This window comes from Chionomys nivalis, chromosome 12 (genome assembly GCF_950005125.1).
Source record: "Chionomys nivalis chromosome 12, mChiNiv1.1, whole genome shotgun sequence".
NCBI lineage: Eukaryota > Metazoa > Chordata > Mammalia > Rodentia > Cricetidae > Chionomys > Chionomys nivalis.
Genome location: NC_080097.1, coordinates 48230863 through 48255882, shown reverse-complemented (window position 1 = coordinate 48255882; position 25020 = coordinate 48230863). Strand labels below are relative to the sequence as shown.

At 42.5% G+C, this 25020-nt stretch overlaps 2 protein-coding genes across 13 annotated transcripts in view; one reads left to right on the top strand and one right to left on the bottom strand.

Annotated features, from left to right (window-relative positions):
• The window catches only part of Hmbox1 (homeobox containing 1), a 132951-nt gene extending 126218 nt beyond the window's left edge, over positions 1 to 6733 (bottom strand). For 8 of the 10 annotated variants that reach the window (XM_057785656.1, XM_057785661.1, XM_057785664.1 and 5 more), the window contains exon 1: positions 6468 to 6733. The gene's annotated coding sequence lies outside the window, so the exon portion shown is untranslated. Of the gene's footprint in view, positions 1 to 5639; positions 5660 to 6017; positions 6128 to 6467 lie in introns of those variants that run through there. The other 2 variants (XM_057785657.1, XM_057785658.1) reach the window with 2 other exon arrangements.
• Positions 6734 to 7063: 330 nt separating this feature from the next.
• Ints9 (integrator complex subunit 9) overlaps positions 7064 to 25020 on the top strand; it is an 86141-nt gene continuing 68184 nt past the window's right edge. The window contains exon 1 of one of the 3 annotated variants that reach the window (XM_057786805.1): positions 7064 to 7256. In XM_057786805.1, the coding sequence (XP_057642788.1) occupies positions 7248 to 7256 (9 nt within the window). In that variant the 5' untranslated portion in view covers positions 7064 to 7247. Of the gene's footprint in view, positions 7257 to 8991; positions 9077 to 25020 lie in introns of those variants that run through there. The other 2 variants (XM_057786807.1, XM_057786806.1) reach the window with 2 other exon arrangements.

The following is a 25020-nucleotide window of genomic DNA, read 5'->3' as shown; positions in this document are numbered from 1 at the left end:
ACCACCTCCCAGTTCAAATTCTTATAACAAGAAAACTTAACTGGGATTTTTCATAAAACGTTCTGTCTGTACCAAAAAAATTCTGAAATACTAAAGAGGCAAAAGACTGAAATTCCTGATCCAACAATTGGTGCCTATGGTGGTTTAAATGAAAATGTCCCCCTCGGGCTTGTGTATTTGAAAGGTATTACCAGTCAGTGGTGCTGTTTGGGGAGATCTGGGAGGTGTGTCCTTGCTGGAAGAAGTATGCCACTAGAGGTGGGCTTTGAGAGTTTAAACAGTCCAGTCATTCAGTTATTTCTAGTTTGCTCTCTCTGCTTTGTGCTTAATAGAAAGGATGTGAGCTCTCAGCACTGCACCATACAGCTGCCATCCTGCAGGCATGCCTCCCCACCATGATGGACTCTTCCCTCTGGAACCATAAACCAAAATAATCCTCCTGCGAGTTGTCTTGGCCATGGTGTCTTATTACAACAATAGAAAAGCAGCTCACCCAGAGCCTTTCTGTGCAGTTATACCACAGAACAACAGTCCCTGGCAAAGAGGACGAGGAGTCCCCACAGGTGGTGATAGATTATTTCTGTGCCTAAGTTTTGGTGGGAGTTACAAGAACTAAACATGGGCCGGGCGGTGGTGGCACACGCCTTTAATCCCAGCACTCGGGAGGCAGAGGCAGGCGGATCTCTGTGAGTTCGAGGCCAGCCTGGTCTACAAGAGCTAGCTCCAGGACAGGAACCAAAAGCTACAGAGAAACCCTGTCTCGAAAATCCAAAAAAAAAAAAAAAAAAAAAAAAAAGAACTAAACATGGTAAAATAGAACTATACACATACATTGTACCAATATCAGTCTCTAGGTTTGGGGTTTTCTGTTTTGTTCTGTTTGCTTTCGGGATTTGTTAATGTCGGGGCCTTGCACAAGCTAGGCAAGCACCACACCACTAGGTTATGTCCCCTCCTTTCTGCACCATACTCAAGTGTGACATAACTGACAGGGGAAGCCAGATGACGGGGACAGCACCCGCTTCTAGTTTTGCAGCACTTTGTGAATGACACAACATAGTAAAAGCACTCTAAGGGCTCTAGTGAAGCAATCCCACCAAATGGGTTCTCTTCTCATCCCCATTCTACAGATGAGGAAACTGAGATAGAGACATTTAAAACACTTGCTCGAGGTTACACAGTGGTGAGAACTGGTTTTGACACAGGTGGAATGACTCAAACAAAGTGTGGATTTATTTGAAAGGCTGCAGAGCCACTAAAGGATTACAGGAAAAGTATGGCTGACAATCAAATTCACATTTTACTTTGGCAAGATCCCTCAGGTACCAGTGTAGAATGACTAATGAAAACACGACTGCATGCCACAAGATTAGTTAGGAGACTGATGCGATGAGTCAGAAACAATGAATTAGGAGAACAGCAAGAGAGTGAAAGGAAGTATAGGCAGACAACAAGACCAACTCCATCTCATGATTGCAAGGCTTGACCAGCCAAGCCAAGAGCTTCAGGATTTACCACAGTTACGACTTCTTATCAAAATTACAAGGCAGATGATTCCAGTATTACATCATCCTCATTTAAGCAGAACCCACAAACATTTGCCTTTTCCCTGTATTAAAACAAAAAAAAATGGAATCTTGGGCCAGCAGGTCAAGGGCCACCTGCTAGCAAGCCTGAAGACCTGAGTTCAATCCCCAATACCCCCATGATGGAAGAAGAAAGAGCCAACTCCTGTGAGCTGTCTTCTAAATTCCATGTGTGCATCATGGCAGCTGTCTTTATTCACACATAATAGATAAATAAATGCAAAAAGAATGTGACTATATTCATTAAAGTCACTGTTCCTTTGCACCTCCATACTGTCCCTTGAACATGAAATTTACTAATGTTTCTAACACACCACATATGGGCCTCTGAACAACAGAACTACCAAGTATACTGCCTTAATTTGCTTTTGTTTGCTGTGATAAAGACACATTACTAAAAGCAATGTGGGTAAGAAAGGGTTTATCTGGCTTACACGTCCACATCACAGGCCATCATTCAGGGAAGCTAAGACAGGAACACAAGAACAGGAAACTGGAGGCAGAAAACCAAATAAAGACCACAAAGGGACCTCATCACTGGCTTGCTCTTCGTGGTTTGTTCTTTACACTTTCTTATGCTTTGGAGGGCCACCTGCCCAGGGGTAAAATTGCTTGCACAGCAAACTGGACCCTCCTCTTGACAATGTGTCATCAAGAAAATGCCCCACAGGCAATATGATTGAGGTATTGTCTCAATTGAGGTTCCTCTTCCCACTAACCTCAACCTGTGTTACAGTGACAAAAACCTAAGACCTGTATCTAGTAAATATTTTAATCATAACCACAACCCAATGAAACTCTTAAATGGCCTCAGAATGAACTAGAATCACTTTATCACTTAAGACTCAGACACACCTGTCTTAAGAGTCAAAAAAAATTAAAATAGTTCGTCACAGCAGAGCTAAACTATTGCTTTATAAATCACTTAAACTGCAATTTTTATCTTTAGTTCACAAATGCTTTTTAAAATAAGCCTACTATGCATCCCTAAATCAGAAGAGTCCATAAACAGTGCTTAACTAAAACCTACATCAGATAGTCACCAAGAGTCTCTACTCTGCACCTATGGACGGGTCCTCATCTAAGAGAAAGCCATCTTGGGCACAGCTGTGTCTAGGAATCTGAGCCACACACTGATTGTTTAGTACTAGCTGGAGAAAAATGCCAGACTGACAGGCTGACATTTGAGAGAACTGTAGTGTGGCAGAATCTGATAAAATGATGGTTTAAAATGATAAGGAAACCTCCAAAGTTTCTATAATGTAGCATGAATGGTGGTTACTCTTTGGTCTCTGCTATTTGTGAATAAGATTTGTTTTCATGGCTGTAGGTCTGATACACACACAAGCATACTTCATATTTAGCTGCATAAATGAATATATGTGATATGAATATGCTATGCTTTTTATTCATAACAGTTATATATAAAGTTGTACTAAATTGAAAAGGAAAAAGAAAAACCAGTAGTTGACAGAAAAAAATCTAGCCAAAGAAAAGAATAGTAAGAGTCTGGAAGCCAAAATACCTACATAAAGCAAGAACAAACAAACAAAACCCAGCACGTTTTTACTGGGCACTTTTAATACTGATCTATAATGGTCATCATTTCATAGAGTTGAGAAGTACACCAACTCCTATTTATGAAAAATAACATTCCGTGATAAATTTATACTTTCCAAGAGAAATAACCCAAGCTTAAAGAACAGAATACAAAAACAAGAGAAAACCTGCAGTTGATGATCCCCTCGGTAAACCTGCTGTTGATAGAAACAAGGTAGCCAACTGAACTTTGAAACCAGAGACAGAACTAATATGACACATAGGAAGACTAGAAAAGAACAAATTAATATACAATGACGCAAGCAAGAATACCCACCAACACTTAGTAGAAAATTGCCAGGACAGAAGAATGAGGTCTTTGTTACAATGTGTGTTATAACTACAAAAATAGAGATATTAAGTTTCTACTTGGGCTAGAAAATGAAATGCACCCAGCAGTGCAAATAAAGCCTCTGGAAAGGCATTCAACACATTGCAAAGGGTTCCTTTCCTTAATGCACTTTCCTGACTGCACAGTGTTCCGTATATGCTGTACACAGAACTAGTAGCAGTTTGGTTAAAAACAGCTTGCATTTTCAACTTCCCGTAATAAAGGCCACAGTTTTTAGGAATGATCAGATTAAAATAAATATGTCTTTACAGTTACAGGATGAAATTTTAAGCTGGACAGGCACCAATGCCCTGGTTCTCTACTCTTTTTCGTAAACCATATGACTTCCACATGCTGAGAATGTTTTATGCTTTAGCCTGCAGTAAAGGCTTTACATCATTTTAATGCCCCAGTGCTCAAAATGCAACAGAATCAGCCCAATGAATGCAAGGACTATTTCCTGGTGTACATGGAGCCATTTTTTTTTTTTTTTTTTTACCATTTTTACCATTTTCTGACTACTAGTCAGAGAAAGTTTAACAAATGCTTTTCCCATAAATAACTTCACATTTCCATTGGAGAATATAAACAAAAAGATTTCAGGAAACGGTAGATGAAAAATACTCATTTTTCTAGATGGGAGCATTTCAATTTGACATATCTAAAATGATTATTAAACAATTAAAAATTCCATGACTATTAGAATGTATTTCAGAAAAACACAAGTAAGCAACTATTATATTGTTACATAAAATTTTCTTCCAATTTTTGAAAATTAATATTTTAGGTTAAGATAAAGCTTAAAACAAGTAATTCTGAAAATCCGGGTCTTTAACAAACCAAAGGCTTGGCTTGGAACAGCGCATTCTATATCTGAAATTCTATTCATGTCAATTTAAATACATAATGCTCGATTTCATGCTAACAGTTCCCTTATCTGTGTGAATGATCAACAGCAGAAATTTCAAACCAAAGGCTAACTCCACCAGAAAATCCCAGTGTATTTGTGTGACTTTCAGATGCTATGGAATCTACAAGCCCCTTCCTGATAGGTGAAACATTCAAGAACTGATGCATTTTTGATCAAATATATAAATACATTAAATTCTCAAGTTAAAATAGAAATGATGCCAATTACTCTTGGTTATTTAAAAGTCTGTGCTAGCACAAAATTATCACAGAGAGTGACTGAAGAAGTTGTATTTTGGACTGAGGGAGTACAAAATGCATGATCTTAAATTCTCCTGGTGTAATGTCATTAAATATTCAAGACTGTGAGAAACAAGAGATGTTTCATTCCAACTCTAATTGAAAATTGAAAAAAACATCAGATTTCTTAAACTTGACTTATAAGCATAATTCAACCAGATCTAGCAACTTAGTTGTGCAATTTTAGTAAGTTTAATGCAAAACTGCGAGCCTTATGTGATAATTACTTGGGGCATAAATGCAAAAAGGCAACAAATTCGGGTCCTTTGCACTTAATGATGCATTTTATAGTGCAACCACAAAAAGCACAACCCATATTAGCACAAACTAAGCAAAAAAAAAAAAGGCACAGGAGGTATTATGTCCATCAGGAAGAGAAATGTTCTGTGCCAAGGAAGGAAGGAAGGAGGGGGGGAGAGGAAGGAAGGGAGGGAAAGATAGGAAAGGAGAAGGCATTATCTGTAGGTCCCCAGAAAAAGGAGCACGTGACTATACCCTATATAACACACGAGGTCTTTTCTTAAAGCTTCAGACAACATAGCAATCACTTTTATCATTCAACTTTACATAGCGTGTATCCGTCCTGCTAAGTGCATTCTCCGCTTCGCTCACCCAATGCTCCCTCACTCTTCCGTACCAGTTTCCAAGCAAATGTGAGACAGAGCAGGGTGGGGTAGACGAAAAATCCATGCAGCGCCTTTCGGCGCACCACCAAGCCTCTTCCCCGAAAATAATTTCCAACAGTTTTTTCAACTACGAAAATAAGTCGCCCTGTCTACCTCAGGGCACATTGCAGACACTCGCCTCATTAGCAGACACAGATGCATATGCCATTTAGCACTCCAGACTCCCAACCCCACGTCCCGGAATTTTAAATAACTGGCAAGTCACTGAGCATGAAGATGACAGGCTACCTTTACTTACTGTTTCGGGGTGAAGGTGGGCGGAGGACTCCTTTCAAAGTAGCCCCAATAGTGTAACCAAAACACGGTTCCGGAATAAAATCTTAAGAGACACTTCCTTTCCCACCTTTAGCTGCCGACTTGAGGAGGCAAAGAGGCATCTCCACAACACATCATCGGTACAGTCCTCCTGCCGGGAGTTTGGGGTGGAGACTGGCCCAGAGGAGGGCACGGAGTGTGAGCTGGCCCCCCAGACACGAACGAGTCGCTGACGACACCCCCCCACCCCAAAACCCTGCACAAGGTCCGGAGAGCCAAAGTCCAGCCCGGGACTCACGAGTGCTTCCCAAACCCAGGCCGCTTATCTTCGACTCCGGCTATCTAACTTACCATCTACAGACATTCCTCCGAGACGAGCCCAGCACCCAAGTACACGTCACAGTTTAAAACACAGCGAGACACTCCCCAAACAAACCAGCACACCTCGAAGCCACCTCACAGTTTCTCAAACTCGCAAGCAGGAAGACCCCACCTCCAGAATTCAAACCTTCCGCCGGTCCTGGAGACCGAGGAGAAGTTAGGGAGCCGTCCTCGCCTCTCTACGCCCGCCCCTCACAAACTGCCCCACCCCACAACCCGCGCACCACCGCCCCCTGGGGAGCCCCCCCCCGCGCTTGCCCGCTCCCCCCCCCAAGCCTGGCCACTCCAGAGACCCATCTGTGGCGCCTACTCACTTTCTCTCCCCCAAAACCCCTCCGAAACATTTTTCTCCCCCTTAAAGTAATGCAAGAAGTGAGGAAAGAGACTTAAGGCAGTCCGGCCGCAAACGACCCCACTCACCTCGGAAGCCCAGCTGAGTTCTCTGCACCAGGCTCAGCCCCCTCCCCAGCGTCCCAGAGCAAGGCTGAGGGAGGGAGGAGGAAGGCGGGAGGGGGAGGGGATCTTCACCGCGGGGCGCCCTGCGGGAGGGGCTGAGGAGGGCTCCAGGCCCAAGCAGGAAGAGCAGCGGGGGGAGGGGAGCCCCCTATCTCCCAGTCTCCCCCTGAAAACCTCCCTTGTCTCAATCACATCAGACTGACTGTCTTTGTCTGGCTGACAACCGCCATATTGATAGCAACAGCCCCGCTCCCACCTGCTGCCGCCGGGCATCCCTGGGAGTTGTAGTTTCCGGCTCCCTAGAGAAAAAGCGTAGAGCTCAGGGTCTGAGGCCCCAGGGAACTACAGCTTCCAGCAGGCACTGCGCCCATACGCCGTCCCACAGGGAGGAGGGGAGCCGGGAACTGGAACCGTGCGGACTACATATCCCAGAACACCATGGATTCCAGACCGGGACGAGGGTCATGATATCATTCTGGGATGGAAAGGAAGGATGAATTGGCGGCGGCGATGAATTTAAGCGGACGGAAGGAGGCGTTTGGCGAGAAAAGGGAGGAAAAGGAAAGACGCCCACAGTTCCCATAATGCCTGCAGTAAAACTGCATTTCCCGTGATGCTCCAGAAAGTGCGTGAGAAGGAAAAACTCCAAGTCCCGCGATGCTCTAGGCGTCAGAGCTGGAACCGGAAGACGCTACCTTGCTTTGAGAAGTGAAGAGACTGGTACCGAACATCCAAAAGTCCGATATGAAACTGGTGAGTTTCCGCTCCTAAGTCAGAGGGCAAAGGTTATGCTGTATCCGTTTGGATTCTGTGGTCTCCACCTTGACTTGTGGCGGAGATAGGTCAGCAGTTAGAAAACTAAAGTGAGATGGACTGTGGCAAGCTGATTTTGCTTTGAGATTTGAATTCCTTCTTGCGTTCACCCCACACTCCCTGTACCTGTCAGGATGCCTTCATTACTGTGTGGTAGGGCCCCTTAGCCAAACCTGAGGTTGAAGGCTAATTTCTTCACCCTCGAGCTAAGGATAGGCTCTAAGACTTTGGTCGCGTTTCTCATCTTTCACTTGCGAGTTGTAACAGTTCATCCTCCTCCTTCCACTTAATGAGCGCTTGAGTGGACTCCGTACTGATGTTGCAGAGCCAGATTCGAGCTGAACAGAGAGCAGGAGCTTATTAAATGTGTTACTCCTAATTGCCTTTCGAATTAAGAGAAAGCCGGTGTTGGAGGGTGCTCGTGAAGTATTTAGCCGGAGCAGCGTCGAAGCGTTCCAGTTTAGGTTCTGAGTGAAATAAACAGCTGTAGACGAAACATGCTTCCTGAAGAAGTCACTGTGTGGCACAGCTCAAACACTTGGCGTATAGGCAGACTTCTCAGCTCTTTGCTTCGAGTCATTTTACTGACGTCCTAACAAGTTGTTTTATTCAGGCGCAATGGGATAAGTGATAGCGGAGTAAGGAGAATTGAAAGCAGGTGTAACATGCTTGCTCTCAACCTCTTACGCCCTCACGTCCTCACTGCCAACTTACGGTAGAACCCTCGTAATTGCTACCTGGAGGTAAATGGCCCCAATGAAGAGTGAAGCCTGTGTGATAGGTTCTGTTTAAGAAGGAAGCCATGTGCAAATGCTTATTCCTGAACAACTTTTATGAGGGCAGCAGAGTTTATGTCTCTTTTGCTTTACTCATAAAATCCTCTTGCTTGCTTGATACACAGGGTTAAAACGGGAGAGGACCAAATGAAAACTTAGCCTTTTCCTTTCAGAACCGAAAGCTGACACCAAGAAAAGAAAGTATTCTAATTATCACCCCGTCTCTCTTCAATTTCAAGCCAAGTGTAAATCCCATAATTAACCCAATGGTTGAAAGATAAGTGATCTCTGATGGAGAACTGCTGTTCATCTACCAGAGTGGTTTCAAAAATAGTTTCTCAGTAGGCTAAATTTGTGTGCTGTGCCTGCCAAAGGGTTTTAGTAAATTTCTCATGTTGTTAAGTTTTAAGTCTGTGCACTGCTTTAGGAATGTGGAGTTGGCTGTGGTTGTTTGTTTTATATATATTGTAGGGACTGAGCAGAATGCTTGCCTAGGATGCACACTGCATTAGGTTTGAGCATCAGCTCAGGGATCATGAGTTACATCATGAAACATGTACATGTTGTTGAACAAATTCTTCTTTTGAGATGAGGCTTTCCAAAGTGCCTTTCCCTCACATAGCTTATGAGGTATAGCCACATAACATCTTATTGATTCTTTTCCCTTCATGAAAATTTCTTGAATTTTTCTTTTTTTTTTTTCTTTTCTTTTTTTCTGCTTTCTTACTGATACTGCTTTCGTAGTGGCTTCTTTCACTTGGCACTTGGAATCCAATCTCACTTTCTGTCCTGGTTAGTTTTTTGTTTTGTTTTTAATCTGGGGAGAGGGACCACAATTGAGAAAATGCCTGTATTAAGTCTGTAGAGCATTTTCCTGATTGACGATTGATGTGGATGGGCCCAGCCCCCAGCTGCGGTGTATTCCTGCGCAGCTGTTCCTGAAGCCGATAGAAAGCAAGCTCAACAAGCCATGGGGAGCAAGTAGTAAGTAGTGTTCCTCCGTAGCCTCTGCTTCAGTTCCTGCCCCAGGGTCCTGTTTGAATTCCTGTCCTGACTTCCCAGCATGATGGCCTGTGAGCAGCATGTGTAAGTCAGCTAAACCCTTTCCTTCCTCGTGGAGTCAGAGGTGCTTTTGTTGTCATATTTTGTTTGTTGTCTTTTGTTTTGTCTTGTTTGGAGACAAGGTCTCACTATGTAGTTCTGGCTCTCTTGGCACTCACTATGTAGACCAGACTTCCCAGCGATCTCCCTGTGTCTGCCTCTCAAGTGCTGGGATTAATGGTGTGTACCACTACATTTAGCGTGGTCATGGTGTTTTATCAAAGAAATGGGAAACAAACTACAGCGCCTTCTAAACGGCCTCCCTACATTCAGTCTTAACCTCTTGAGTTTCTTCTCTTCTGGGGCTTCTCAACATTGTTTTTCAATTGCAGAATCCCCTAAGAACCACCCTAGTAGCTGCTTTTGCCCTTCAGATAAACTCATAATCTTTAGCTTGGTTTACCTGACCCTGGAGAATATGCTTATGTCTCTACACATAGTCTAACGAGCCTTTGCCACTGATGTCTTTATTCAGATCGCTTAGGTGGTTTTTCAGTTCTTTGAGTTCACCGTTTTCTTTTGTCTCTGGGAATTTAAGTATGTTCCATTACCTACAATATTTTGTCTCTTCTTATTTAATGTCTTCACATATTTTAGGACACTGCTTGAATAACAGTTTTTCAAAGGTTTCTTAAGTTCAACAGTCCTGGTACATGTTTTCATGGCACACCTCCTGTTTGTTGGGCTTATAGTTATTTCTTTGTGTTTGTCCTTCCTAATGTGGACATTGTATTCCCAGAGACTTAGCACATAGTTTGACTTTACAACTACATGAGTAATTTCCCAAAGCCTGTCAAGGTCTGGGGAAATGCTGGGGAAAGGTGAAAGGGTGAATTTGAGATTATAATAAACAATAACCTGAGTAAAAATAATAATTTCTACTGTTTAAAAAGAGTATTTTTATTTTGTGTGGGAGAGTTGTTTTGCCTGTAAGTCTGCACACCAGATGCTTGCAGTCCTCATAGAGCTGGAGCTGTGAACCATCTCATAGGTTCTGGGAGCTGAACCCAGGTCCTCTGCAAGACGAATAAGTGCTCTTAACCCGTGAGCCACCTCTCTAGCCCTGATTGCTGCCTTGTACAGAGCAGGCCCTGTGTGAACAGGCGGTACGCTAAGTGTTGGCGCAATACTTTGGTCTAGTTGATAGCATTCCATTTTACAAATTAAAAATGTGAGTTTCTGGGAAACGAAAGAAGAGACTCCAAGTTAAAACAAATTAAAAGTGAAAAAGCAAGGTCTGAATCCATGTCTCCCTGGCTTACAAGTTCGCTGCTTTGTAAGGACAGTCAGAAGCACAATGACATCACAATGCTACATCAACTCGTGGAGGAGTGCAAACGGAGATAAGTTACATTTTAATTGGACTTCGTTTCAGTTGCAGTCTTTAAAGTACTGTTGATGTTGAACATAGTACCACACATCTGTAATCCTGTCACTGCAAAGGCAGAGGTAGAGGGATCTCAAGTTCCAGACCAACCTGAGATGGTAAGACACCATCTTACAAACTTGTTCACAAAACAATTAAGGTTTTAAAACCTCCTTTGTAGGCCAGGCGGTGGTGGCGCACACATTTAGTCCCAGCACTCTGGGAGCAGAGGCAGATGGATCTCTGAGTTCAAGGCCAGCCTGATCTACACAGCAAGTTCTAGGGCAGCCAGGAACTCTGTCTCAAAACAACAACAAAACCTCATTTGTAATCTAACAGGCCCCATGTCAGTACCACTGAATGAAGCTAGTATTCTTCTGGCTTTTCTTTTTTGAAACTGAAACTCTGAATCCCATGCTGGCCTGGACCTCACTACCTGGCTCAGCCGACCTTCATCATGCGGTGGTCCTGCGTTCAGCCTTCCGGAGCTGGGCCCGACTTCGGCTCAGTTGGCTTTTTGTCTGTCTTTCATGTGTTCAAATAGTTTCAATGGTAGGATCTGCAGTTTTCTAACTTTGCACACCACTTTTTTTTTCTAAATATTTATTTGTATTTATGTACATGGGAGTGTGCCTGCATATCTGTATGTGCACCATATGTATTTATTTGTATTTAAGATATGGGGGTGTGCCTGCATATCTGTATGTGCACCATATGTATTGAGGAGGCCAGAGAAGGATGTCGGGTCCTCTGGAATTAGAGCTATAAATCCCACCCAGTATGGGTGCTGGGAACCAAACCCCAGTCCTTTTCAAGAGCACCACGTGCTCTTAACCGCTAAACCCCTTGCACACCCCTTTCTTTTTAAAAAAATTGTATGTGTGTGCGCTTTTCCCCCATTCATGCCTGGTGCCAAGCAGGACAGAGGAGGGTATTGAATCCCCAAGAACTAGGTGTGCAGACAGTTGGGAGCTGCCATGTGGGTGCTGGCAGTCAAACCCAAGGCAGGTCTTCTGGAAAAGCAGCAGTGCTCTAACCACTGAGCTATCTCTCTAACTCCTTGCACAAAACTTTCTTGATGGCTTTTCACACAGACACTTACTACACTGAATGCCATTATAATATTTGAAGAGTTCTAGTTAGATACTAACTCGAAGGATTTAATGACAGCCTATATTTGTAATATGCATTATTCTGGCAGCTTTGTTTAACAAATTTATTGGTATTTCCCACTAATCATGTTAGGAGAGCTAAGAAATTTCCAAGTATATCTTCTAAGTTGGCACATTTTAGAGCACAGTTACTTTTTAGTATAGGTTGAGTCTAATTAGGTACCTCTATAGTGGCTACTTCAGCTAATCATGGGAAGAAGTCACCAAAGTCCTTAGCAAATGGCCGGAAGGCATACTGAGTGTCTGCTCAATATCTCAGACATCAAGTGAGCTTGAAACACAGTGGCCAGGAGTCTAATCATTCAAGTGAGCAGGTCCTTCTGAGAGAGGCCCAGTGACTGACAGAATCTTCTAGCTTAGCCAGTCCACAGATATTTATTATGCAGCCACAGTATACCCTTAACATTCACAGTTTCAGCCCGTTCCATTTTAACCAGTGCATTTGACTGGGATTAACGTATCATTTTGCTGAAACGCAGACTTCAATGTGACTTTGGGGTTAACGGCACTCTCGTGAGCGGGGCGCTTTGCCTCTGCGTCCCTGGCTCCTGACAGCTGTTGTCCCCTTGTTAAAGGCCTGAAAGGAAGCTCGTTTTGCTCTCCATTATACTGTCCTTACCGAGTTCTATGAAGGAAATTGTATACTACTGTTGTGTTTACAAATTTAAAACTCGGAAAGACCACAGACTGCATCTAAGTTCTAGGCTGTTCTTTATGCAAAACTGTTTCCCTTTTACTTGTTGAGGTTAACTCACCATTACTCCAGGGAAAACAGATGGAACGAAGAAGTAGATTGATGTACCAGTTCAGAGGAGGACAAGCAGAATTTCAAGTGCGGTGGTGGATTATATAAAGGTCTTTGTTTAAAACAAGCGCTCCTGCTCCAAGGTCATTTAACAAATCATTAGAGCCCACGGGTGTGGCTGATCCTCGTCTCGCATTTGAAAGTGCTAGGCTTCTCCTTGACAGAGTGACAAATTCTTTTGGCTTCCTTGAACTTGAATCAGGAACAGAACATCCTTTTCAGTAAATGATAAGCCTCAAGATCTCCCCTGAATTTGCGGCATGTGTTTCAGTGTGACTATTAAAACGTCAACCTGATTTCAGGCATTTCTTTTTCTCCTCTCCGGTTGATTAGTGCGCCCTCCTGTGTCCCTCTGATGTAGTGTCATGCCATGCTTTTTAAAAGGTGGGTTTTGGTTTTTTGTTTTTTGTTTTTTTAAATCACAGCCCCAGTAAAAATAGGTGTTTTGCTTTCTTAATTTTGTCAAGCTCTGAAAGAGAGAGCCCTATGTTGCTCTTTCATACAACACCTTGTATGATGATGCTCTGTAATAAAAATGGACATTTTACATTTCAGAATTCCAAACTGTTTCACTAAAGATCTGATCTTCTGTTGTTACCATGGTAAAAACTACATAGAAGGTAGTTTTTTTCCCCCCAGGAAGCAATACTGAAGTGGGGTTGAGGTGAAGGCACCGCTACTGTGACTCCTTAACTAAGCCAGTGCTGCTCAGTAAAGGCGACACCCTCTAATATCGACTCACTGTGCCCGGGTGACTTGCCCTGAACACTCGTAGCCCTTCACCGTTTTCTCTGACTGCCAGCAGTGTGTCTGTGACCGCTCACAAGCAGGGAGGGTGCAAACTCTGGCCTCTACACTCAGGGAAACCTAGTCATTCCTGGTGGAAAATTTGTTCCTAGCCTGCTGTATATCAGCAAAGATCTGGGAATAAACCGTCCTTCACATCTCCATCTCCATTCAGTGGACACCTTCTCGGACACCTCCCTTGTCCTAGGCATTGCTCGAGTTCTGGTGTACTGCAGTGAGCAGGAAAGATGTATTTCCTGCCTTTACGGAAACACAGCTTGCTAGGTTTGCTGTAGGATTCAGATAGTGTCCACAGTGCCATCATAGAGACATGTTGTGGATCACTGGCTTACGTATTCTTGTACTAAAATAGAGATTTTAGTTTTAGTGGTAGCCAGTAATATACCTTCTTAAAACTTTAATAATGTCTAGCTGCCCCAGCTTTTCATTATTCTGGCAGTATTTGAGAAGCTGTTGCCTTTGTCCTGCTGATGTAACTGCCTCCTGTCCTCTGGCCTTACCCTTATCCACCTTCTGTAGACTTTCTTCATATTTATCAAAATGTACCTAGAGTAGTGGATGTGGATATGGGAAGACATTTCAGAGAGGAGCTCTCGTCGGTTGAAGTTGTGATGCCTCTGCTCAGGAAGACTCACACCTGTAATCCCAGCACTTGGGAAGCAGAGGGAGAGGAATGATGCAAATTCAAGGCCAGCCTGACTTACATAGTGAGTTCCGGGCTGGCCAGAGCTAACAGTAAGACTCTGTGCCTCATCCCCCGTTAAACAAACAAACTCAATAAATAGCTTGTTGCCCTACGCAATCTGTAAAGGGTATTTTCAAAAGATGTCTGGTGTTGCTTTGAAAATGCCAGTGTGTGAACATTAGGCATTAAGGTGAACGGAATTATGGGATGAGGCAGGTAGGCAAGGATGTGAGCAGCAAAAATCCTCCACACCTCTAGAAAAGGGCCAGTGAGAAGCCAGGTACTGCCGTACCAGGTAGGACTACGAAGAGGGCGGAAGCCAGAGGTATTGAGAAAAGTAGGACAGACACAGAAAAGACAGGAAAGGGATATAGAAAGCTTTATTTTAGATTTTAGTTTATGTGTAAGTGTTTTGCATGCATGTATGTCTGTGTACTGAGTGCAAGAGGTGTGCCCAAGGAGGGCAAAAGAGGACATCAGATCCGCTGGAACTGGAGTTGTAGACAGTTGTGAGTTTGGGGAATACAGCCCTAGTCCTCTGCAAGAACAACAGTTGCTCTTATTCCTGAGTTCTCTCCAGCCCCTAGAGTCAGAGAAGAGTCAACTCCGAGCCTAGAATGTTAAGTGACCAAAATGAGCTTGCTGTGAGAAACGCAAGTTTCACTTGTCCCATGTTGGCTAGGTATATGCCCATGCCTTAAAGATCTGAAATGTTTAAGTTTATTGAAAGCACAACTAAGTGGGCTTTTGCTTCCTTCAGGATGTATAGTCAGGCAGATGGTGTTCACAAAAGCATGTCTTCAATACAAATTGTGGAATTAGTGCCCCTTTGCTCTTAAGGTGGTTAACTTTTTTAATCATTGGTGTTTAAAGGAATGGAAAGGTTATAATAAAATGTCTGTCCTTGTTTATGATTGAGCTTCCTTTGTGTATATTCCCAAGAGTTGTATAACTGGGTCTTGAGGTAGATTGATTTAAATTTTTGAGAAATAGCCATATTCATTTCCAAAGGGGCTGTACAAGTTTGCACTCCCATCACTATTGGGAAGTGTTACCCTTGCTCTGCATCCTCTCCAACATAAGATGTCATTCATGCTTTTGATCTTCTCCATTCTGGTTTGTTTAAGATGGACTCTCAGAGTACAAGGACATGACTTAGATTAAAATGGCTGGTTGGGAGAGGTACCGATATTTGATTACTTTGTGAATAAATTGTGCATGTGAAGAAAAAACTAAAATGTCTAGCATAATCAAATTTTCAGACGTATGGCTTTTTATGAGTATAATTTATCTACATTTTACCTCTTTTCATTGTCAGCTTGATAGAATATAGAACCATATGGGAGATTGTTAATCCCAAAACTGGGAGGAGGAAGACCACTGACCCAGATCATCATAACTATATTAATTAAAGCAAGCAATTAAAACAAGCTTTTTTTATTCATGTACATGGGCTGCCTCCCCCTAAAGCAGAGTTCAAGAGATCAGCATTGCATAGAGAAAGACAAGGTTTTTATAGCTCAGGGGTAAGGGGTTTCCAAATGGGGGATTTGACAAGCAGAATAGGTGGGGTTACAGGTCAGAACATAAGCATAACAAGTTAATCATAACAACAAAGACATGGTTGTAAGGTGGTCTTAACAGGTAGTCACAACAAGGTAGTCGTAACAACCCTTTTGAAACAAAGGTAGAGTTGCAAGGGGTTTAGTAACTTTTTGAAACAAAAAGGTGATTGCTGTTCCTACAACAGGCAATAAACAGGAATGAACCTAGCATGCCTTCTATAAGATGGCCTTTAAGCCTAAAATGGAGGCAGGCTGGTTCTTCAAGATGAGCCTCTGCGTATGCCTGTGAGGGCTTATATTGTGTTAACTGAGGAGGGAAGACTTGCCCACTATGGGTGGACCATGGATCATGGGCTGTATGAAATGGGAAAAGCCAGCTGAGCACTAGGAAAAATGCATTTGTCCATCTCTGTTCCTGATGTTGATAATATGACAACTGCTTTAAGCTTCTGTTGCATAAATTACCTGCTATAATCGTTTGTACCTTGAAGAGTGCCTAAAATAAGCCCATTCCCTTTGAGTTGCTTTTGTAAGGTTGTGTGCCTCAGCATCAGGAGCAAAGCTAAAGCAGCATAGTTAGGCTTTCTAGTTAAGGCTTCCTTGCCACGTTTTTTCCCAATATGTGGAAATGTATATGAAGCAATAGTTTTAACAAAGGATATTATAGTATTTGCTGATTTTTTTTATATTTTAAACAGGCTTATTGAGGTATACATTATAAAACATATGCATTCAAAGGGTCAGATATACTGGGGTTCTAATTCCATTTGGAATTAGTGAATTTACAGTTTTCCACCTATCATCACAATTCATTTCTCCAAAAGGATCCTTTATGCCTCTTATCAGTCAGCATAATGGGCCCGTGCAGCCTCTAATCCACCCTTTGTCACTAGAGACTTGCCCTTTCTGCTCTTTTCCTATGAACTGGTTCATAATCTGTGCAGTGTTTTATGTCTGACTGCGTTCACCACCATGCGCAGCTGTTGGAGATTTTGACTGACATAGCTTCCCTGGCTGTCTTTGTGCACTGTTGCCTGAGGTGTGACAAAACATGCACAATGTTCCATTTACCATCTAACCACTTTTAAACAAATAGTTCAGTGCCGCTGAGTACATTCTCATTGTTATGTGACTATGACCATACTTTTCTAGGATGTTCTTAGATTTTACACATTAAATGTTACTCATTTCCTACTTCCCTAAGCCACTGGTTATCAGCTCATGTGGGATTTCATTGGTCAATAAAGAAACTGCCTTGGCCCATCTGATAGGGCAGAATTTAGATAGGCAGAGTAAACAGAACAGAATGCTGGGAGGAAGAGGAAGTGAGCTAAGACGCCTCAGAAAGATGCCATGCCGCTGCTCTCTGAGGCAGATGCGATGAAGCTCCGACCCAGGATGGACATATGTTGTAATAGGAGCGGCTGGGCTGCGTCCCCGGCACCCGGCCGCCCGCATGGCTTATGCCCCAAAATAATTACACGGAAACTGTATTCTTTTGAACACTGCCTAGCCCATTAGTTCCAGCCTCTTATTAGCTAGCTCTTACATATTGATCTAACCCATTTTTAATATTCTGTGTCATACCACGAGCTGGCTTACCAGGGAAGATCTTAACCTGCATCTGTCTGGAGTGGGAGAATCATGGCGACTCCCTGACTCGGCTTTTTTCTCCCAGCATCCTGTTCTGTCTACTCCGCCTACCTAATTTTCCGTCCTATTAAAGGGCTAAGGCAGTTTCTTTATTTAACCAATGAAATTAACTCCTCCATCAGACGTAGGCTAGAATCTTCCTGGTAAGCGCACCTCATGGTGCTACACACCTTAATAGAAATGGACCAAGCAGTGTTTAAAAGAATACAGTTTCCATGTAATTATTTCAGGGCATAAGCTAGCCAGGCGGCCGGGAGCTGGGTGGCAGAACGCAGCCCGCAGCTCCCACAACAGTCAGCCATTGTCCTTTCTGTCCCTGTGAATCTGGCTACTCAAGGTACCTCACATCAGTAGCACACAGGTGCCCTTTCTGACTGCCTTGTTTCATTTAGCAGTGTTTGCAAGATTCATCCATGTTGTCACATGCGTCAGAATCCCCTTCTTAAGGTTGAGCAATGTTCCGTGGTGTAGCCACATTCTGTTTCATCAGACCTTTGCCTGCTTCAGATACTCTGAGTACAGATACCTTGTTTTCAGTTCGTGTGTGTGTTATTTTTGTTTTCAGCATGTACTCAGAAATGAATTTAGTTTATTGTGGAGCCTCTGTAGTATGTTCCAGAGTGACTGTCCTTGCACCACTTTATAATCTCACCAGAAATGTGCAGACTCCTGATTTCTCCACATTCTTGCTAATACTTTCAATCTGAGCTGTTATTTTGTAGCCATCCTGAGTCTGGTCGTTTTGATTTGCATTTCTGTAATAATTATGCTGAGACTTCAGTGTGCAACTTTTTGGGTTTTTTTTTAATGCATCCACATTGTTTTGTTTAGTTTTATTTTTAAAAACAAACTGAATGTGTAAAAATTATAAATAATAACAAGATCTATGAAGGATCTGTCTGTGGTGGCACAATGTAATCCCTGAATTCAGAAGATGAAGACAGGAGGTTTAGGAGTTCAAGGTCATCTTGAGCTATACAATCATTTTCAGGCCTCATTTTCAGCTGCATAAACCCTATCTCAAAAAAAAATCCCTTGAGACTGGAGAGATGGCTTACTGATGAAGAATAGTTGGTGCTCTTGCAGAGGACCTGAGTTCAGTTTCCAAGCATGCACATTGTGCACAGACATATTTGCAGACTAAACACTCATACATATAGCATAAAGATAAATCAGTCTCTCCCGCCCTCCTTCCCTCCAGCCCCCCCCCCCTCTGTGTGCATGTATTCCCTCCTCTTATCTATATTTTGTGTACAAGTGCTCTGCATGTACACCTGCAGGCCAGAAGAGGGCGTCGGGTCCTATTATAGATGCTTGTGAGCCACCGTGTGGTTGCTGGGAATTGGGCTCAGAACTTCTGGAAGAGCAGTCAGTGCTCTTAACCACTAAGCTATCTCTCCAGCCTTTCCCTTCTACTCTTTATCCTGTTCCCCAGAATAACTTGACTTTTTGTTTGTTTTTTATGTGTCCTTGGAGATAGCTTCTGGGTTTGTATACATAAATGTAATTATCATTCCCCTTTTTACTTTTTGAATATTTTGATGATGCTGATATTGAGGCATATTGCTTTGTCTTGAGTTAGAAATGTATAACTTTTTTCCTGTCAGTTTCTAAAACTATGGGGTATGGTGGCACACACTTTTGATTCCAGCACTCTGAAGGTGGAAGCAGGTGGCTCAGAGGTTCATCCTCTGCTACATAGTGAGTTTGATGCTAGCCTGGGCTACATAAGACCCTGTTTTAAAAAGAAATATAAAACTGCCTCAATTTCTAAAACTAAATGCTCATGCCTATTAAGAACCTGCATGTAGCAAAATCCAAGGACTCTTTGTTTTCTACATACTTTCAGTCTAAACTATGAAATGTTTCCAATGTGCCTTTCAAGTATTTTTAGAAGTATTTTTAACAAACACATTGTATTTTGGTTTCCTGAAAGGACAGTTAGAACTGTGGCTCTTAGCCTAGGAAATAGAGTTCTGCTGCCCCGTCTCTGCCACTCCCAGTTACTGTGAAAACATCAAGTTGAAAATGTGGAGTCTGTGGCTGATGTAAAGCATGGTTCATGAAGCTGGTGTCACTGTGCCTCAGACTCACACTGTTTCCAGGAAATCATGTCACAGCGTCTGTTTAAATAGAGCCAAATTTATTTAACCAAACTTATGGACACAGTGCTAGGTTATACCTTATCATTTGCAAGTGAATTGTATTTCATACTGACCTTAGCTGGCATCTGAGAATGTATGTGAAATACTTTTCCCGTTGTAAAATTGATGCCTCAAAGGCTACACATACACACACACCACACCATACACACACACACACACACACAAACACAGAGTTCGCCATCATGATTAGGCTGCCTATAGCTCCCCTCTTGAGCCCCATTTTCATGTTAACATCAAAGTTGTTTGTTTATTTTCCTGACTGAAAAGTGAAAAAACATGGTGTGTCAACAACATGATTGTAATTTGATTTCCCTCTCTTGTGTGAGATGGGCCATTGTGTGTGTTTGCCATGCAAGTTCTTTTGTTCCCATTCCAGCTCTGCACCCTTTGACTTGTAGGGCTCTGGCTGATGCTTCTGTATCTTACCACTCTTCTTGCTCCAGAGCATGCCAGAACATTACATGTTCTATAAAAGCTAGAACTTTCGCTTTGAATTTTTGTTTCCATTAAAATATTTTTGGAACCAGATTAATTTGTTAAAATTTAGAGAGATTAGCTGGGCCATGGTGGCACACACCTTTAATCCTAGCACTCAGGAGGCAGAGGCAGGTGGATCTCTGATTTCAAGGCCAGCCTGGTCTACAAGAGCTAGTTCCAGGACAACTAGGGCTGTTACACAGAGAAACCTTGTCTCGAAAACAAAACCAACAACAGCAAAAAACTTAAAGAGTTAATTGGAGAGATAAGGAAAAATTTATGCATACATGCTGGATTTAAAGGTATGGATTTAAAAGTACCACCACTGCCCGGCTTACTATTTCTTTAAATTATTGAGTCCAAGAACAAGATTATCTTTTGCTTAAATCATTTTACTGCTACTTTATTGTGTTTTAAAATTTCCTCCTAATAGATACTTCCTTTTAAATATGTCTAAGTACTTTCTGCCGTGTGTGCGCATGTGTATGCATGCATGGGGGATATTTGTTTATGTGTGTATAGGTGCATGTGCTCATGCATACTTGTCTAGAGACCAGAAGAGGATATTGGACATCCTGCTCTAGCATTTTCTTGAGACAGGGTCTGTCACTGAACCCAGAGCTAGACTGACAGCCAGCAAGCCCCAGCAATTCTTCTGTCTTTGCTCCACTCACAGGGACACAGCCACACCCAGATTTTTACATGGGTGCCGAGGATCTGAACTTGGGTCCTCATGCTTGTGCAACAAGCACTTTTCCCCACTGAGGCATCTCCCCAGTCCTAAATAATATATAGGTTTTTGTTGTTGTTGTTGTTGTTGTTACTGAATTAGAATCTTTTCCTACATACTTAAGACACATAGCCCCCTTGTTAAGTGTGTTTTACTATTTCATTTATCCAGTTGGATTTTATGAAATTTCTAGGTGTCTATTTTTGTAGTTCATTTTCTCCCCAGACTTCATTTACATCATGATAGTTGCTGTTGTAGGTTGCACACACATGCAGTGATATGGGTTGGAGCGGTGATGGTGGTAGGCATCTCTTCTGTTCCTGGTGACAGTAATTGTCTTCTCAACACACTACCTTGATGCTGACTTTGGGTGAATTTCCTGAATAATTCGTATCCCATAGCTAGCTGTTTTCCTGTTCCAGAATTTTTTAGTCATTACTAAAGTGAGATTCTTTCACATGGTTCAACAATATGTTATTTTCTACAGGAAAGATCTATTTGTGTTTGAATGTTTGTCCTAGGCAGTTAATTATATCTTGTATGCCATTTCCAAACTTTTAAGTAAACAATGGATTTTATAACTTGAAGTCCTAGGTGACTCTTAGCCGACTCAGAAAGAATAAGACTTCTGTGACCTCAAAAGAAATGGCAGTTTCCTCAAAAAACAGCAGCCAGAAATAGTTCTGTCTCCAGAGACAGCCCCTATCAAGGCAAGAAAGGTGAACAGATAGTCTATTAAAATAAACATAATTATCATTTAAATCTTACATGCCAAAAAAAAAAAGTATGGGAACAAAGGGGGCTCAGAGCCAGCCCCACCTGGCAGTTCATTTATTTTAAAGGGTCTTTGATTCAAACTGCGTCGCCAGTAGGAAGAAGAAACGGTTGCAGAATGATGATCTGTAGCCAGCAGTAGGAAAGGCACTAGCAAGAGCCCATTGTCTGCTTGTCTAACGGTCCTTGGAGTGTTACTGAGTGAATATTGAGCCTGTCGTGTATGCAGCACTGTCAGTGGTGTGGGATGTGCCTATCAGTCTGCAGACACCATGTATTCGAGCATGTGATTAATGGGCTTTTGGTGACAGACTGTGATAAAGGCAGTAGTGGCCTGTGTAAGATACAGATTGTAAAGGATGAATTCCATCTAGAGAATCACAGCTTCTTCCAGAAGTAAAAGCTGATGAGCTGGCCTTTACAAAACTCTCGGAGCAGAGATTGTAGCTCCACGGTAGGGTGTTTGCCCAGCACATACGAGGCCCTGAGTTCCATCCTCAGCACCACTCACACGAAAGTACTTTGACCAATTTGTCTGAATAGGAGGGCTGTGACTTATTCCAGGTGGAGAAAACAGTTAGAAGTAAGAAGGATGTGGAAGTAAGGTATCCATTTCCCCAGGGATGGACAAGTGGGACCAACTGGTTCTTACTACTGGCAGCAGTGTGTGGTGCTTTACTTCATTGTTGTGCAATATCATTTCCACCCCACGAATGTCACTAATGTCTGGAAGGCTGTGAGTTTGGCCAGTAGCAGTTGTGGTAATGAGACTGGGCAGACACTCAGTGGTCTAAATAGTGACAAAGTAAGGATTTTTCTTTTCCATAGGAAGTTTCAGAAAAGTCTTAAAAGTACAAATTTTGAACATGCAAAGACTTTAAATTTTTCTCTTTGGAAATCTAAGACAGAAGTAACCAGAAAAAACTTTGGAATGGAAAAGAAAAAGTATGACTCAGCTTCAGGTACAGAAAATGGTCTGGAAAATGGCGTATAATCAAAACATTAAGAGTGGACAAATGGATGGAAGCACGTCCAACGTCAAAACTACCTGTCTCGAGCAGAGGGTTATGCCAGCCACTTCACAGAGGGCCTTAGAAGCAGAAGGCAAAGGCATCCTGAGAAACAGTGGGACTAGCTGATGGCTGGACTCCGAGAAGGGGTCCAGATCTGAAAGGGAGAGAATAACACTAATAATTCCATGGCTTTTGTCATCATTGAGAAACATGGGGATGGGTTGGGAAGACCCCATTCCTCCAGATTTAATAAATAGCTTGAATATCATCAGAACCACCAACAGATGAATCTCTGATCAGTATGATGCTGTGTTCAGAGTTGGGAGGTTGCTTTTTTTTTTTTGATTCATTGACTCAGTTTGCTATTATTATTGTTTATCTTTACATGGGTGGGCGGTCATGAGAATGGTGCATGTGTTATGACATACATGTGAAGGAGAGAAGATAACTTTATGGAACTGGTTCTCTCCTTCTGCAGAAGAAACTTGGGACTGTCCAGGCAGCCGGCTGTTTTTGTCATTTCTCACATTTTTTGGAAGTTGCTTGCTTGCACTTACTGCTTACTCAGTTAACGTTATTTCCTTCTTGGGTCTCTGAGGGAGTTAAAGGCTAGATAGTTATAGTTTTCCTTGTTTACCAGGTACAGAAAAGAAACTAAAGAGGTGGAAAGTGTATAAGGTTGAGAGATATCAAAAGATAGTTTTGGATGGTAATGGAAGTTATGATAGAAAGTAAATTAGATACAAGACTTTGGACTCACCAAGATAGGATAGGTAATGGAGTATTTTCTCTGAATTTGTCAAATACAAATAGACTAGGCATTGTTGAAGTACTTATTGCCCCCCCATATATATATATATATATATATAGTACATAATTTTTCTTATATTGGTTATAGCCTTCTTTTTATTTTAGACAAAAAAGGGAAAATGTGTTGATATTTTGTTTATGTTTGAACAAATAAAACTTGCCTGAAGATCCAAGTACAGAGCTAAGCCACTAGAGGCCAGGCAGTGGTGGCTCACACCTTTAATCCCAGTACTAGGGAGGTGGAGACAGGAAGGAATACAGCTGAGGAGAGAGAGGAATATAGGGTGGGAGGAGACAGGAGCTCAGATGTAGTCTGAGGACAGGATCGCCCCTTTAGTGACTGGCTGCTCTGCTTCTCTGATCTCTCAGCTTTCACTCCCTAATACCTGACTCCAGGTTTTTATTAAGAACAATTAGAATTGGTGCTACATCCTTCCACCTTTTGTGGGTTTCAGAAATAGAACTCGCTCAGGTTGCCAGCCTTGTATGGCAAATACCTTTACCCACTGAACCATGCTCGCTGGCTCCTGGTTATGTTTTGCGACACAGTACTTTGATGGGGATCCCACACTGACCTTGGACTCACTATGTAGACAAGCCTGGCTTTGTCCCGTGTACTCGGCCACCTTAGGATTGCAATTACAGGCAAGTGCCACCGCACTCCACTGTTTTTAGCTTTAAACGTTCACATAGTAAAACTAGCGCCAATTTCAATCCTACGTACAGTGGGATGAGTTTGTAACCTATGTATGCACCTGTGCATGCAAATTAGACTACAGTGGAAGCCATTTCTGTCAGACTTGTCTCTCCCCCACCACACAACCCCAGCTTTCACTATTCTGGTTTATATCAGTTCTGTGTTTTCTTTCTCTTAAGCCTCATTTAAGTGGAACTATACCATATGCCCCATTTGTGTCTACCTTCCTCTACTCAGCATAATATTGCCCTGAAAGTTTTAAAGTATGAAACTGGTATTATTGGCTTGAGCCACACCAAGCCTAAGGTCCCCTGCCACACCTTGCAGCTCTACAGAGGACTGGCATGCCACTTTTGCAATTGCCGTCTTCGTATTGGATTCCCTAAGGCACCCCTGAGAAATTCAACCTGGTGAAATGGTTTCTCTGTTGGGCCAGCTGCTGAGACCCAGTGCAAAGCTGCAGCGAGGCCAGGGGCTCTGTCCAGAGAAAACCACTGAACTAGGCTTTTCTTCTGAGGGAAGAATCAAAAGAAAACATTTCCTTAGCATGTAAATTTTTTAAATTTATTTTTTTATATGTGTCTGTGTTTTGTCTGTGTATATGTATGTGCACCACATGACTGCCTGGTCCACAGGAAGGTCAGAAAAGGCCATTGGATCTCCTGGCACTGGAGTTACAGATAGCTGTGAGCTGCCAGATGGGTGTTGGGAACTGAATGCAGGTCCTCTACAAGAGCAACCAGTGCTGTTAATCACTGCATCATCTCTCCAGCCCCTCACATGTAAATTTTAAAGGCTTTTGTGAAAATAAAAATAACCCTATTATAAAATCAGTAAACACTACTGTAAAAAGTGTTTTCAGGATACAGTTGAGAAATATGAAGAAATAAGAATCCCCTGTAATCCTCTGTAATCAGTAACCAACACTTTGATATACTGGAGTGCAGTGGACTGGCAGGCTCTGTGTGAGTCTCCTAAAGTGTGAATCAGTCAAGAGATTCAGCCTGAGGGGCAGAAGGACACAAGACGAATGTTTGCAGCCCTCCTGTGGAAAGCAAGTCCAGGGTTGGTGCAGCAGGTGTGACTTCCTCTTTGTCTTCCCTATAGA